Genomic DNA, 16,999 nt, shown 5'->3' on the forward strand with positions numbered 1-16,999 from the left:
GCAATTGACCAGTTTTGTATCATGCACTGCTTTCAGGTAGCATGGGCGTTTAATGTAAGGGACCTGGAGGCCAGGCCAAAGGGGTTTTTTGAGAGACACCATTAATTATGGCTTGGTCAAATACTGAAGACCTCGATGTTCTTATTTTTCGAGTAATTGATTTTTCTGAAACAAAACAAATTGGTTTCAAGACCATCAAATAACAGTTTTGCATGACGTTTTAGACGGACGGTTTCTTGGCTTGTAAAATCTTCAACGCGAGAGAAAATTTTTAAAAATACATTGTTTATTTCTTTTTTTTCTTCTGAGGCTGGGAATGTTCTTTCGCTATATTCATTGTTCCTGGCAAATCGGGCTACGGTGTTCTTATTTAGTGGGTTCTCATGAAAAACAGTGTCAGTAAGTGGGGAGCGAGTGTCCCCTATTTCTATGCTCCTCCCCCTGACCAGTTTCTACTGTTCGCGGTCTTTTGTGAGTGTTTCTATTTTGTAATCAACATGATTTGGGAGGTAGATGCAACATGGCGGAGAGAGTACGCACTTCAGAGAAGATAAAGTTCTTGGAGCAGTTCGGTGGCTATAATGGAACAGTGGAAGAATTAAGAGAAACTGAATTCAGTAGACTTACTGGTATTGTATTTGTTAAAGATTATATTTTTTAAAGTACCACAGCTTTATGGACGGAGAAAGTCCCACCGTGGTTGGGGCCGACGTGGAAGAAAATTTTTTAAATTAAGCCTTCTAGAATGGCTGAAAATACATCTCCCAAACAAATGACTATACTGCTCAGACAATTTGCTGATTGGCAGAAAAACATTGATTATTGAATTTTCGGAAATATTTAGGAGGAGAGGGTTCATGCTAAAACTCTATTTAAAGAGGGGGAAGAAAGAAAGGGTGACCTTTGGCTCAGAGTGCACATCGTTGTGAAAAACAAGAAGCTGTTGTATCGATTGAGAGTATTTTACTTGCTGAACAGAAATGTGCATTTTGTTTGTCTCAAGTATTTTCAGTAGGCCGTGTTTACACATCCAGAATGCAGACATTGCATTGATGCAGAAAGTTATCAAATTGATGCAAATAGTAGAAAAATAATAGAAATATACTTAAATAAGTTAGTACCTAAATAGAAATAGACCTAGCTAGATAAACTAACAAGCCATATATTAACAGTATTAACAGTTTATTTTTATTTCATACTTTGTTTAAAAAAATAATAAAAAACATTGTCAAAAATTTTTTATCTCTTAAAATGTTGAGCAGCTTCAGCCCCCCACCCCTAGCCCCCAGTGATATCATGCCTGTGGGTATTTGTGTTCCTTTGTCCCTTTTTGGCGAACTTACATTATGTTGAATGGAAGTTGGTCATGTCACTTGCTGTGAAAATTATGTAACTTTGATTAGCCTTCATTCATCTGTTTCAACAAAAGAATATTAAAAACTATGTTTTTGTATTTTTCATTTAATCCTGATGGATCTCTATGGTGATAAGTATTTCCTGCCAAAAACTGTAATAAGATGTAAAGCCAACATTTTAGGACCTGACACATCATATTATGATAGTGAAGAAATCTTAGCATTAACTTTTGTGAAGTGTTTGCATATAAGTGAGTGTTCTCAGTTTTCGTGGAAAAGTTTTTTTATGTCAGCTATTATATTTTGACACGGATGTTAACAATTTTGCCCCGTTTTTAAAGAACAGATGCTTGGAATATGTTTGTCATAAGTTTTGGAGACTTTACTTGTTTATTTCATGTACAACAATAACATTACTTCCTACATCAATGTGTTATTATTGACTTTTGTTTGAAGAAAGTTGGAAAGTAAACATAGTGTAGGTGACATATTGAATTTTCTTATCAAATTGTTTCATCTTGGAATTTTAAGATAAAAACTTTTCTTCCATCTGCATGACCCTGGCAAGAAGAAGAAAATAATGTGATAGTTCTGTTTCATTTAGTTGAATTAAAACAAATAGCCTGCAAAAATTTTTAGAATGGTTGGCTTACAGAAAGTATAGTACCAACATTTGTTTCAATATAAAAACATCATTTCTGTATGAAGAGGGTTGTTAATGGCATAGTGTGGTGAGCCTATCCAGCCCTACATGAGGTTTATTTTTATTCTTGCAATAGGGCTGCGTCAAGTATCGAAGCCAGGGTGCTAGGTTTCAAAAGAATTTTTAGAGTTGGTAGAAATTATGCACATAAAAATAAACAGCAAAATCAGAAAATTCAGCTCAAGTATAGATCTTTTCCTTCACAAGTAAATATCTTTCATAACCTCTTTCGTTCAGATTCTTTTTCTCCTAACTGTATTATGATAAATTTATGAATGAGTCAAATTTTGTTTAAATTGTTCTGAAAAGAAGAGGTTTATAATATTATTTGCTCATTATATAGAAACACGAACCAAACATTTTTCGAGTGTTTTCCCTATCCCCATTTATAGTTCATACATTTTACAAAATAGCCTTGATCTCTGGATCTTTTCTTTTTATGCTCTTTCATGTTCCGTACTCTATTGAGTTGCTACTCTGGAAATGTAAAAGCAAAGCATGGGTATATTTGTACAATTTTGTTATGTGTCACTCTGCATGGGTGGAATTTCCAGGAAACTTTTGCAAGATTTTCCTTTAAAAGATTGCTGGAGGTTGTCACCAAAGAGGGTATGGGGGTGCTGTACCTCCGCCAATACTTTGTCCATTGGCACATTAAGAATTTTGTCATGCAAAAGGGAAAATTGTTCTCTCACCCTTTAGTATAATTTGTAACCTTTTTGCAACAGTTGTAACTTACAACCTTTTCTGTGGCAGTTGAACTTTCACAGTGTGGCACTAATTTTTGAAATTCAATTTAGAAAAGCAGGATATTCAAAAAGAAATGAGTAAAAGTAGCAAATTTTTTATCTCATGCCCACTCCGTTAAGGAGTGAGTCATGCCCTTCTTTTTGGCAAAGGTATTTTCTGTACCCCCTGAAGAAATTTTGGGCGTTACCCCTGGAAATTGTTATGTGCTGCAGTCCTCTAGCCCCATTAGGTTCTATAATCTTGCCACATATTAGCCCAGGTTGTCGAAATGGTTTTCGTTGTTTCAGAATTTAGTGTTTTTGTGTATTTTCAATTAGAGTGTATTGTACAAACCACACATTGTACAAACAATAACGGTACATGTCTTGTTTCTTGGTTTGAAGTAAACTCACTGAAGACTATCCAGAGAATCTTTAAAGTCATGTAGAATTTACTGATAAAATAGAATGTTGCATGCTGCAAAGAATTTTTGTAGCTGTGGAATTAGAAAATCTGAATCATAGAATTAGAATAAAATTAGTGACACAATTTGATTACTGCAACAAACTTAAGAGCTCAAGAAAATAGAAGGGATGGAGGCCATGGAGTTTTTGGGTGCTATACATAAAAAGTTGTTGCTGACCTCGGTGCTGAAAGTTATCCTTTATCTTAGTCTAGTATCATGTTATCTTTTAGCGAATTAAGTAGGATTTTAAAAGATTCCCCGCCAAACAACATCCAAAACTGATTGTGGAATTTGGATAGAAACATTGTTATGGTAACAAAGTTGTTTTGGGTATACAATCAAATTGAACTGTTCTTTCTTTCCGACTGTAAATAATTAGCGGTTAAATCCTCCTTTGCAAAAAATAAGACACGTAGATTCATTTCACTTCAGAAATCACCAGGTTAACTTTTATTTGCGTGTCTTTGTGTTTGTTCCGAGGCGACTGATCAATTTTTTTGAATGTCCAAGGATTAGTAACTTCTTTTACGACACATGGCCAATATCCTCGAATGTACGTTGAGTTTGAAAAGTTTACTTTTAGGCCCGTTAATAGATAGAGTATGTTTCATATCATATCATGAAGAGTTTCTTCGATTAAATGTTTCTTTTATTGAATCAGTTTTATTGTAAACATAACAGAGGCTTTAGATTTCTTTGCTAGGCTTGTGTTACAAATTCACAATAGAATTTCTAAAGATAAAAGAAATGCGATTTAAGGGCTTTTTGCCCGAGTAACTGAATAGTTGTTACTTTTGCGTGCACGTTGTAACAACATTATCACAGTTATACAATCTTTGGTAGCAAAATACTTAGTTGTAATTGAGCGTATTTTACGGTAAAAAGCAAGGCAGCTAAAGTTATATATACAGCTTTATAAATGATTTATCCATTATAAAACACTAATGTGCAGCTGGTTTCGATGAAGACTGCTAAATTACATCTTGTATTTGCTTAAATCAAGTAGAATTGAGTAATATTTGACAACTTGTCATAATTTCTATATTATTAACATATCATCTTCATTTCTTTTAGGTGTTTATCTAGACAATATTGGTGCAACATTGTATTCAAAGAGCCAAATAGAAAATCATCTTTCTGATTTGAACAACAATTTATTTGGAAATCCTCATAGTGGATCCAGTTGCAGTCAAAGATCGACAGATTTAATCGAAGAAGCACGAAATATTGTAGCCAGGCACTTCAACACCACTTTAGAAAAGCATCATGTTGTATTTACTTCAGGGGCCACGGCTGCCTTAAGAATGGTGGCAGAGAATTTCAACTGGACTAAAGAAAGCCATTTTGTGTTCCTTCAAGACAACCATACATCAGTCGTTGGTATCCGAGAAATCGCTAGGGAGCAAGGTTCCGAGATCGTTTGCATAACTGAAGAAGCACTCAATTCTAGCATCAAAGAAAGTTGTTTCAGAGTACAGAATGGCTCTGTCGGTGTCGAAAGTGATGTACATGATTCAAACAGTGATTTGCTCATTGAAAATAAGGGACAAAAGCTAGTCGGGGTAAAAGCCAAGGGTAATGAGGATTTAGAAGCTTTCAAGTTAGTGCCAGACGAATTATGTAGAAGGTCTGATCAAATTGATGAGGAAACTGGTCTTAGGTTCGAGCAGGCAAAATCTACTTTTGATGAACAGAACGCAGTTCAACATGTAAGCATAAAGTGTGCGAAACACTCTAAGAATTCAAAACAAGCTCGTGATAAATCAATACAAAGCAAAATTAATGCAGTAGATGACACTCGTCAGGTTGCCAGCCTTTTTGCCTTTCCTGCAATGAGTAACTTCTGTGGGAGAAAATATCCTCTTGAATGGACAGATTTATCAAAACAAGGTGTTTTGTTTCCATCTTCTAAACCACATGGAAGATGGTATGTACTACTTGATGCTGCTTCATATGTTGGCACCAATGAACTCGACTTATCGAAAATCAATGCTGATTTTGTGCCTATTTCATTTTATAAAATTTTCGGATATCCCACTGGGATAGGAGCCTTGATAATGAGGACTGACGCTGTCGAATCATTCAGGCCTAAATGTTACTACGGAGGAGGAACCGTTTATTCTACTTTTAGCGCAACTCATCATCGGGTATTCAGAGACGAAGTATCTGACAGGTTTGTTCTGCTGGCTTTTCTTTAGTTCATTATCCAATCTACCATAGATCTGGTATGCATTTTATGCATTATAGCTTTACATAGCAAATTTGCCAGGAATAGAATAAAACGAAAAGTTAAATTTATAAGATAAAATAAAATTTGATAACCTTAACGAGATGTTAAATTTCATTCTAGTTCCTCTTACCTAGATCCAACTGAGAGCCTGTTTCGATTCTTTTCTCTTTGAAATCTATTTGTTTATTCACCGATTTGCACTTTTTGTATTCACGACGTGGTTTATATTGTTACGGTGATGCAGAACTCTACTTTTAGGTACGAAGATGGCACTAGCTCTTTCCTCAACATCATTGCATTGAAGCATGGGTTTTACTCGCTGAAATCGCATGCTGGCCCAATGCTGGCAATTTCAGATCATACCTTTGCTTTGACGCAATACACCTACAAAGAAATGAAGTCAATGAGGCATTTCAGCGGTATTCATCTCTGCAAGATCTATAGTGACATGGGCTACGATAACATCAAGAGCCAAGGCCCTGTCATTAACTTCAATCTCATCAGTTCAAACGGCGATTACATAGGATACAGTCAGGTACCTTAACTGCCAGGCTTTTCACACCCTATTTCTCAGCAGCATCTTCTTGCTAATAAATTTTTAATTGATTAATTGAACATTTGTCAGTATTTTTAATCAAATATAATTGGTTGATTCCTTTGCTTGAATCTCCAGTTATTACTTTTGTTGTGCTATATTCAAAAATTTTATGCTTTCCAAAAAGTGTCTCGGGGTACTGAGGACTCATCCTATTAGTGAACCATACGGTAAAGAAGCCATATGGTTTTCAAATGATGTGGCTGATTCATTTTATGAATTATTCTTTTGAAAAATACAGCGACTCGTTGTTTTAAGCAGTCAGCTTTGAATTAGGAGTTTTTGTTGAGTTTTTTTATAATTAGCCGCTAAAATCTAATTAAAACTTGCCATTGTATGGGTACACAACTCAATTTAGCATCTCTACTGGTCGGAGATTGAGTGCTGCGCGCTGGGTTGACAAAATATAAGTAACTTTTTAAAGAAAGTTCACGAAAAAAGGTCTGCACATCGGTTCGCAGGGTCTGCACGAAAAGGGCCTGCATATCTTTTAGTGTCACTACAAATGTGTTGAAATGAAGCTTCAAATTTATCATTGTTATAAAAACTTTTCTTCGTTCAACACAAACCCCATTTGTATCTTATTTCTTTTAATATAAATTATATCATTCCTTATTGTTTTCCTGTCATAGCATTTTAGTGGTAGTTCAAGTCATTTCAATTTAGGTGGACAAGCTAGCATCTCTTTCGAACATTCATCTGCGCACAGGTTGTTTTTGCAACACTGGTGACTGCCAAAAGCATCTTTGCCTAAGCGATGATCAGTTGCTTTCGAATTACAACGCTGGGCACGTGTGTGGAGATCAGATGGACATTATCGATGGACTTCCCACTGGCTCTGTCCGCATTTCATTCGGATATATGTCATGTTTTGAAGATGCTTGGACCTTTCTCACTTTTCTTAAGGATTGTTTTCTCGTACCAATCGGCTCATCAGAAATTCAAAGTGAACTTTCTAATGAAGAAGTTTATGAAGATCTCTCTAAAAGTGCTTTTGACGTTCAAAAAGCTCATAGTGCTTTGACTGGGCAACAGATAATCAATTTTGAAGAGCCCCACGATGTTGTCTGTAACCACCGATATGAAGAGCAGAGTCCATCTGCTGATGAAAAAGAGGATGCTAGCTGCCATGCCAATATTGAAAACCGATTGCTTTTGGACCAGTCACCAACATGCTTCTTGAAACGAATATACGTTTATCCGGTCAAGTCTTGTGCTGCATTTGAGGTAACATAAGCTTCTTGTACATGTTCAAATTCCATTCAACCTTTAGTTTCATAGTTTTGTTGTTAACAATAACGGAAAATTGCTGGACCGATAAATTGTAAATGATACATTTTCGAGCAAAGATAGCGCCAGAAATCACCCGAATGGGCTGGCATAAGTAATGACGTCATAACTATATCTTTAGTGTTTTTGATTCGGACCAGTTAGTTTGAAAAAGTATAACAGAATGCTTGCAGAGATTTGGCCACAGGAGCACTAGCTGTTTTCCAATCAAATCACTGTAAGTTGGTCTCGGTTCAAACTTTATGAACCAAGCCAAAGCAACAATAATCCTTTAGCAAACTTAGAATCTTTCATTGGCTATATCTCACTCATATTTTCAACAAAATCAACTAAGTATGGCCTTGTGTTCTTCAAGGTTATGCAGTCAAAAGTCAAAATTTCATGAGTTTGATTTTTTTATGACATCACACTTACGTGCTCTATAGAGGGTTTAAGTTTTACAAAAAATTTGATTTCTAATGTAATAAACCTGTTTTTCCTCTGCATTTGAGTATAATTTCACTGTCTAAACTTCTTAAGTCATAATAAATTGCGATAAGAAAATATTACGAAACTTTGGTGTAAAATGGACCAGATTGTTGATTATTTCAATAAGCTCATTCATTAGATGAAGGCTCACAATCAATCCACAATTTCATACATAAATGCAGTTTATTTTTGTGTTCTTTAGGTATCAAAATGGACAGTGAGTGATAGGGGTTTATTATACGATAGAGAATGGATGATAATCACAGAATACGGCTCTGTACTTACTCAGAAGAAAGAGCCTCGCATGGTGTTTATCAAGCCAGCTATTGATATAAACAAAGGCGTCTTGATCTTAAGTTGTGAAGGTTAGCTGTTTTGCAGTTTTGTGTATTACAGTATTTCCTGTGCAATTTTCCGATTAATTTTGAGGCAAAAGGTTATCGTGTAACTTTATAAAGCATGCTATATCTAGTTGAATTTGTGCTATCTTGAAAAGTTTGCACTTGTGCTGCTATTTTGTAGTGGGTGGTTGCTCATGAACCGTGTTACCTTTTCTTACTTTGAGATTTGTGTTACATAAGTGCTCATGCCGGATAAGATATAGGAGTAATTTCAGGCTGAAAGGCAACATTTAAGATTCTCATGCGCAGATGTTCACAGTACTTCGATGCGTTCTTTCTTTTCACGTGAAGCAGAGCTTAAAGAGATAATTGTCTTGATCGATAAGTTTTGCGATCGAGATAATTGAATGCTTTAATCGCAAGTCCTATTTTGTAGTCCAGTCTTGTAGTCCTATTTTGCTTTTGTTTCTTAACTATTTATGCAGCATTCCTAAATGTGAAAAAGGAGCTTGCTGCTTGAGTAGAAAACTTGACGAGACCGACGATCGAAGGCCTGGTTTTTTGTTAACCTTTTTTCAAATTTTAAATCATGGTAATTTAGGTATGTTTAGTTAAAAGGATAGTGTCAATTGTATTTTGAAAAAATTTTTTTCTGTCATTTCAATCAAATCTCTTTTACAAAAGCATTTTTCTTACCCAAAGGTTATTCTGACGTAGCAGTACCTCTTGGAAAAAGTGTTTGCAAACCTCTACAAGCGCACGACCGAGAGCATTGCCTTTCGCGGGTTTGTGGCCAAAGGTAGACCATTTAGATATATACTTTACCAAAATCTGTTGTTTTATTTTGTCATTTCATTTTATTTCCTAATAATCTTTCTTAACGAATAATCAACTTCTTTTGTTTACAGTCTTGTTTTTGACGGTTTACTTTCTTGCTCATCATTACTCTCAGTTTCAGTAGCAAGATAAGAATCTTGATACCCAGGCGATTATTGAAGAACATTGTTTAAGAATATCCAACGTGACAGAAAAGTTTATGCATTAGAGCATCAAATCTGAGTTTTTCCTCCACGTATCCGGTTCTGGTAGCACTTTCTATACGAAGGAGGGCTTATTTCTTTGATGCGGATTCGCCACGAAGTCGTTGCGAAATCATAATTCGATTTCTACGAGGCCTAAAATTCTCTGCGAAGTTATATTTGGTTTCCATTAATCCAAAGTTTTTCAGACATGGCGACTGTTCATATTTTGTTTTCTCAGAAGTAAAGTAACTTCACCGTGCACTGATATATTAACAGTTGCCATGAAGTATTTTGCAGCAAAAAAGTAAAACTCTTTTCTACTTTCTTCCAATTTCATTGCGGTATCAAGAATCAAAACGGTGATAATCATCCCGAGTAAATCAGACTTTGTCGACTAATAATTTGTATTTTGGGAATTAAGATACCCTAGCAACTATGCTGAAGCACGTTAATTTTTTAGAGTTTCTTGTGACGACTGTGGTGATGAAGTTGCTGGCTGGCTGGGTCATGTTCTGGGAGTGTCTTGTAGGCTGGTGAGACAAAACACAGGTCAAAAGCGATTTTTGAAAAGCAAATCGAAAGATAACAATCAAACAGGTAAAAAGTTAGGAAATTGTCTGGAAAATTTACTCTATCGCAAAAGAAGTAAACGTTAGCAAGTGTTTCTGATAATTCAAGTGTGATAAATCTTACAATAGGAAGTGGATTTCGTGTAGGTGCTATTTGTATTGAAATAATGTATTTCTGCAGAGTAGTGCGATTTTTGTGATATCAAAGTATGAGCATCTGCTCTGTACTTAACTAACCGAATATCTAATTACTTGATTTCCAATGGTTTCAGCTTGTTTCAGATGAGAAAACTCTTTGACTCATTAAACTGAACCAGTGAATGAATAAAATTCTTTTTATCAATTGACTTTTTTATCAATTAGAAGTATTTCCTATCATAATGTTAATTCCGGAAAATTTTTGCGAAATGCACAAAAGTGAATGGTGCCTTTTGATATCGAGCTTCAATCTTCAAATAATGTTTTTGCAATGACGCATTACTAACATTTTACAGCTTCTTTTCTATCATGGATAAGAAATTAGTTTATCGAATTTATTTCAAAATTAAGAAGTCCCTAGGCTGCCTCGAATAAGATGTGCTTTGAAAAACCCAAGAAATGCTTTTATAAAATCTTATATTGAAGCTTAAAAATTCGAATAGTTCGTAATATTGTTGCTTTCAATGGCTTTTTTGTTGCGTTCTGCTTATTTGTTATAATCAATTGCATTTTGCCTATCAGACATATCAAACGAAGAGCACGAGCTTTCACTGTCGAACGAGTCTCAATACCTTCTTATATCGGAAAACAGTTTATCACAGCTCTTTAACGGGTTTCAAAGAAGCAGAGAATACTGGAATTTATTCGAGCTCGCTGCCTCGTTTCGTGGAAATTTCTTGGTGTGTGGCAATAGCTCATTCGAAGAAGATACCTGGAAGGAGGTTAATATTGGAGTGATTCGGTTCAAGGTAGGTGAGATCGCGAAATAGTGATATCGGTGTGCTTATTGACGTTTTATAGGCTCAAATCTGCCTCCCCCTATTTGTTGCTTCATACTTTATTGCAGAAGATCTATGAATCCAACCCTTCCCATCTATGAAAATTTTTCATAATGTGATCAACCGTCCTCAGTGCCATATTGCAATGCCGAAAATTTGTCGATAAATTTGTCAAGAGACTACCTAAATTCCCACAGAGGACAATGTTTGGAACCACAGAGCTGCAGCGGGGTGGTTTTGGGATTATAAAGGAATATATACCTCGATCTGTATTGAATTATCTCCTTTGTCTATATACCCCTATCTATTCTAGACATCAGGAAAGTGCCAGCGATGTCAAATGATATGCATTAATCAGAAAACAGCAGTCAGAAATCGAGAGCCATTGGAAACACTCGTGAGAATGCGTGGATCTCGGGTATGACATTTACTGTTAATTGCTGCATACTCACAAAAAGCCACAAATTATGCTTTGATTCAATAACGACGCTTTAACTACCTCAACCTCAAAGTATGAGCCTTTTTAGTGGTATTAAATGAAAAGCACGGTGCATGACCCTCCAATGTGGGTTTTTTCTTAGAATAAATGAAGCAGGGAGGTCTAGCATTTTGCTTGTGAAATTCTTAAATAGAATTCTAATACTGCTTTTATTGACAGACAAATTTTCATGTGAAGCTACTCTAGTGTCTCTTTTAAAAGCAGAATTTCAACTGATACCTTTGAATTCAAACAATTTTTGTGCTGCTTTAAGTTGCCTCTTGACATTTATATCGTATAACTGTGGCAGTGTGAGTCTAAAAAAACTGGGTACCACAATTCTATTAATGCAAGCTGTTCTCAACACACCTTCTTCTTTATCTCTGGCAAGGCTTTCTTGCAGGTTTCCAGGGCCTCTTTTTTATGTTGCCAACTTAAAAATATGATACACTTACCGGAACAAAAATATAATAAGACAAAGGTTGTTTTACAGATGTCTTATTGATAGAATCGGTTTAAACGAACAAATCATATGCCTCTTTAATGCCAAATTTTACTTACTAATCCAGTACGGACAAAACTCTGCTACCTAGCTACAAGGGAAAGTCTAGTTAGAAGCCATTTGTCTCATTACAGTACTTTTAAATCTTATCTGTTTGTCCATGTAGATGGAGTTTGGTATATATTTGGTTGCGAAGAACGTCAGTAGTGGAGAATGTGCTATCCAAGTAGGTGATGAAGTTTTTGCAGCTCCTCCTTAACAAATGACATGTGGTATCATAATTTTAACCTGTGTTTTTATAGCATTTTACGTTAATATATTAATCTTTAGTTTTTTGCTTTGCATACAAACATACCTTAACTAAATGTACGTAAATATTGATTCGGTTCATTAACTGGAGTCGCTTTTCTATAAAGCTAGCTTTAGCAATGTAAACTTGAATAGATAGGCAGCTAAGAGCAATGTAAATAGGCAGCCTCAAGACAACTCTCATTTTGCCACAATAATATCAGGTTACGTGAAACTTTTTATGTTATCAAAAGTCACACGCAAATTGAGGATTGCCTTGTCAAGTCATGCATTTAAAGATCGTAGCTATTAGCTCTTTGACTATCTTTCGATATGAAATATTAATTATAAGTTTATTTTGGGTGTCAAGGTCACTGTTAGGCACAAAGTACAATCCTTTATTGTGGTATCGAGCCTGTTATGTTCTTAGCTTTAGGTTGTCTCTTATGAGAACACTTTTGTTAGTTAGCAAAGATTAAGATTTTATGATGTATTTTATCAATTTTATTGTATTTATCTAAAAGTTTATGTATTAGAATGTTTGTATCCCTGTTATTCGATGCCATAAAATGAATTGATTGTTCAAAGCCACTAATATTGAAATTTAACTCATTTTTCTTAGTTATGTTGTGCTTAACTTAGTTTTTACTGCAATGTGTTTGTATGACAATGTAAAATTTTTCTAAGCGTATCGTGTTTTTATAAGCATAAAGTATATGGATGAATTATGCGAAAATCCTATAATTATTTATAATTTTTTTGTTTGATAGAGTTAGCTGATTATAAGAATATTGTGATTTTGATTGCTAAAGAATTATATCTGTATCTTTCTGTATCAATTTTTATATCTATAATTATGTGTCTTTTATGAATTAAATTTTTTTTACTAGGTATGTAAATGTATCATTGTTTTTAATTATTCAATAAAAATGTATATTTTATCAAATAAATTTGCCTTGAGTTGTTCCATTTCTTTTTGTCTGATTTTGTCTGTGAGATACCCAACTCACTTTCAATATCACTTTCCATACTCAGCACAGCAAAGCCATTCGGTCGTCATTTATATGGTAAGGCCATCGTTTCTTGTTATTATGACGGACCCACTTTGCTAGCCGGCTCAAGATCCCGAAAAATGTTTTTTACTTCAAAGCAACACATAACTGCTTTCAAATATTTTTATATTGAATCTCGGCCCTTTTTGGGCCCTTACAGAAGAAAGCCTTATCTGGAATGATGCGTTATGGTTCAATAGTAAAAACACCTTAATCATGAGCACCGGCCCCGGGACACTGAACCAAACTATCGGCGCTACAGATCTGTATCTACCATTTCAGTCCCTGACAGTTTTCACCTTCCTTTCGATGATAATTCAAAGCAAGCCTTGCAATATCGTCAAAATCCGAATTCTGCATAAAAAGGTTTGTATGATGTTTAACACAAAAAACAACAGATGAGTTGACCTACAGACCATTACACCTTTCATCTCATTACACCAATTTTCAAAAATCTTAGGGCTTGGGCAGTAATATTTGATTTACATCTTGTTTAACGATAGCAATTAAAATTTTTTGTTTTTGATTAGCTTTGGTAAAGTTAGATATTTTTTTGATTGTACGAGATTTTTAGCAATTAGATCAAAATGCTACTTATATAAAAAAAACAAAGTTTTACAAAAGACTTTTTCTTAAACAGTAAGCATCACTGATTCTATATCTGCATATATTTTTTTCAAAATAAGGACCACAAGTTTTTTATGAGGGGTTTATGTCATAGGAGGTTTTTCGAAAAGAGTCTGGGGAGAGTGACGCATTCTGGTGTGTTATTCTATGATTCACGGTCACGAAACCCCAACGGGGCCTAGAAAATGTCCAGCGACCTAAAGTCGGATGGGAATTTTCAGATTCAAGTTTCATGTCACGATGAGGAAGTCGTATCGGAAGTGAGAGAACAAGTTCTGAAGACGGGAACGTTTAAATGATGTTACAACCCGATGAGAATGACCCATTTACCACCTTCATTTTTCATGTCAATTTCACTCTAATACTTTATTTTTAATGCTAATCAATTGTCACTTTCCGTTCCTCGTACCTTTTCGTCTTTTAACAGTTAATTGTAGTGTAATTGTACCAGTCAAGTTTGCTGTTCTGTTTTTTCCCGAAAATTTGAGACTGGATTGTTTTTAGTTTGTTCTTAAAGTATTAGGGTGCATGCAGTGCAATTGCTTGCTAGTGTACGCGAAATTTACATCGAATGTCCAAAAGCATGACCAAAGTTTTTTCCACTGGAAATCAACCAACCTTCTGTACAGCCCGGGGACACTCATAGTAGTAAATATTATGAGAACAGGTTTATTTTGGCATGCGTTAATGGGTTAGGGTGTTTTTTGGAAAATATATTTATGCCACAGTGTCAGTGTGCAAAAATGATAATTTGCACACCCCTGTCATTTTCCTAGTCAAGTGCCCTCTCTGGGCTGTACAGCCAGGTACATAAACAAGTGGCTAAGTTTAGAGGGTCGTGGAAGGATGAAAATTCAACTTTACCTGAGGAATTTTTCTTTAAACCTGATAATCTACTGTACCTTCTAAATTAATTTTTGGAAATAGCCTTATTCCAGATTTCTAGTTCCTATATAATTACCAACATTTTACTCGTAATAATTAGTCTTAAGCATAAAAGCACTAAAGAAGGTAAAGGAGACCTCTAAATTTTGATTAACGTAACAAAAACATCAAAGCCATTCCAATATTAGATCTTGGATATATTTAATGGCAAAAAGTGATATTCTTTCAAGTCAATTCTGTTCTTTTTTCCTTTGCCAGTCTTAAGGCTATTTGCTGCAGATCAGTTTTATACAAAATATCTTTTTCACAATATAGAAGCATCAAGGAATTGGTCATTTAATCTTTTGTTCTTGATCGAGGAAAACTAAATGTCCTTTGTTCTTTGCAACTGGAAAGGGTGATCTGAGGGCAAGTGCATATGCCCGATTCGTAAGATAAAACACTCTTCTTTGATCAAATACTTGTGCTGCCGCTTCTTTATCAATGTTTTGTGGCTTCTCATCAGCTTTATCATAGCAATTTATGATAAGGTTTAGGGAGGTCTACAAGTACAGGGAGAGCTTAGCATACATTTGTTATAAGTGCTAAGAATCCCCACGCCCCAACGCTCCTATTATATGTGTGCCTGTGTACAGCACGTGGTTCTCCATCTCCACGGATGGAAATTATTAAAATGACAGCCAGAACTAATAATAACACGAATTTTAGGAAAATTTAAGGAAAGGAAACATTTATGTCACCGGCATATTTGTTAAAGTTTACAAGAATTTTTAAATAGAAAAGTTGCTTTTCAGGGGACCGAAAAAATTGGCTCGATTCGAATGTTGTAGCCTCGATTTGACAACCTAATGGAAGCAAGCATAGAGCATACAGCAAGCGATGGCGCAGGGAATGTGCCCTCTACACGGACAAATACTTTCGTAAGGATGAGGTTTGTTGCTAATTTGATTTTGCACCTCAAAATTACTGTTTCCAAGATTTACGCAAATAACAAGGGGGGAGGGGGGCTCTTGCGCAAAATGTTGCAAGAACAATAGCAAAAGTAGAAATTGGTTACTTTTCGGCATTAGCAAGGGGCCAGTCTGCAGAGTATGGCATGTGCACACCGGATATATTTTTGAGCAAAACCTGTTGCACACCGGGTATTTTTGGGTGTGGCAACTAAGATGGGTGTGGCTTGGTGTGGTCCCATAAAAAAATGTCAGCTGATAAAAACAAGCACAGTTGTGTATGAACAATTTGAGATATCATGAATCTTACTTGACAAATATACAAATAAAAACTTGCGCTATCTTCAACAGTATTCTTCACACGCATTTTTACGGTGAAATGCAAATTCATAAATTTCAACCACAACAGGGGAAAAAAGTCGGTGCACACCAGCACACCAGACATTTTGGTTGTGCACACCGGCACACCAGGCTTTTTGCTCGTGCACACCGGGGATCTCGTCGAAAAGTGCCATACTCTGCAGACCGGGCAAGGGGGGCTCAGCCCCTCTGACCCCTAGCATTACACCCCTGCCGTCAGGGGTGCCTGAGAATAGAAAAATAAAACCTTTGTTCACCCATTTTTATATCATTATCTGCCAAAGACAACATAGGCTGCAAGGGACAAAGAAATTTCCTTGCAGCCTGTGAGCTATGAAGTGATTACCAAGACAAGGGCTATTGAATGGTTATGAAGTTATTACCAGGACTGTTGAATGTGACAGATATAATCCTTTCACATTGTACAAAACGCAGATTGAAATTAATTTAATGTTCATGGTATTTTAGAGGACTTGGGATTGCTGTAAAGCTATGGTCCTTTATGCAGTGCATAGAGATGGCACACCCAAGATGCAGTCATTGTGTCTTTGAAGGCCAACTTAAAAACTAGAGGTATTCAATTTAATTATGGAAAAACTGATAGTTCTGATGCACCTGGCATTTTTGGGTAATCTTTTAAGCACCTGCACCTGAGGTGTGGTGCTATTGGCCCACCCCGGATCTTGTCATAAGTCATACTGTGCAAACTGGGTTATTGTACAAACTGCCTATTACTTATGATACTAAACCAGTTCCACCAAGCAGATGGTTAAAATTGTGTTTAGGTTTAAATTCATACATGTTTCCATACTGTCATAGTCATATTTTTTTAAAAAAATCAACACTTTGAAACTCTGACATCAACATATTAAAACTGTAAAATTTTGTATAAAACTGTTAGACTGTCACATTTCTCATTCTGACCAACATGGTTTAGTATTTTCTTTTCTTGATTTTTTCAACTTAGTGGCAATAAAAATACATGTTTTTATACTATAATAATGATAAAAAAATAGTGATAATAATAAGTATTTAAGAGACCCATCAAAGATGGCTTTTCACTGCTAAAGTTTAAATCTTACAAACAATGTCTTGGTTGTACCAAACTTAAA

The 16,999-nt window shown here is 35.5% G+C and overlaps 1 protein-coding gene and 1 long non-coding RNA gene across 13 annotated transcripts in view; both read left to right on the plus strand.

Moving 5' to 3' along the window:
- Window positions 1-170: 170 nt before the first annotated feature.
- LOC135682647 (molybdenum cofactor sulfurase) lies at window positions 171-14,955 on the plus strand. The gene is made up of 10 exons (XM_065197621.2): window positions 171-629; window positions 4,328-5,426; window positions 5,742-6,018; window positions 6,745-7,305; window positions 8,039-8,201; window positions 8,880-8,976; window positions 9,660-9,796; window positions 10,489-10,715; window positions 11,059-11,163; window positions 11,892-14,955. The coding sequence occupies exons 1-10, from the start codon at window positions 521-523 to the stop codon at window positions 11,982-11,984; spliced, it is 2,868 nt and encodes a 955-aa protein (XP_065053693.2). The 5' UTR covers window positions 171-520; the 3' UTR covers window positions 11,985-14,955.
- Window positions 14,956-15,441: 486 nt separating this feature from the next.
- LOC135682671 (uncharacterized) overlaps window positions 15,442-16,999 on the plus strand; it is a 151,415-nt gene continuing 149,857 nt past the window's right edge. For all 12 annotated transcript variants that reach the window (XR_016144721.1, XR_016144720.1, XR_016144722.1 and 9 more), the window contains exon 1: window positions 15,442-15,508. This is a non-coding gene — a long non-coding RNA (uncharacterized LOC135682671). The remainder of the gene's footprint in view (window positions 15,509-16,999) is intronic.

Source organism: Rhopilema esculentum, chromosome 16 (assembly GCF_057945365.1).
Source record: "Rhopilema esculentum isolate cy_ngs chromosome 16, ASM5794536v1, whole genome shotgun sequence".
NCBI classification, from domain to species: domain Eukaryota; kingdom Metazoa; phylum Cnidaria; class Scyphozoa; order Rhizostomeae; family Rhizostomatidae; genus Rhopilema; species Rhopilema esculentum.

Coding starts and splice junctions, on each gene's coding strand:
- LOC135682647 (XM_065197621.2), top strand. CDS start 521: ATGGCGGAGAGAGTACGCACTTCAGAGAAGATAAAGTTCTTGGAGCAG. Junction 5,427..5,741: donor AGAGACGAAGTATCTGACAG/GTTTGTTCTGCT, acceptor CTCTACTTTTAG/GTACGAAGATGGCACTAGCT. Junction 8,977..9,659: donor TCGCGGGTTTGTGGCCAAAG/GTAGACCATTTA, acceptor TTAATTTTTTAG/AGTTTCTTGTGACGACTGTG.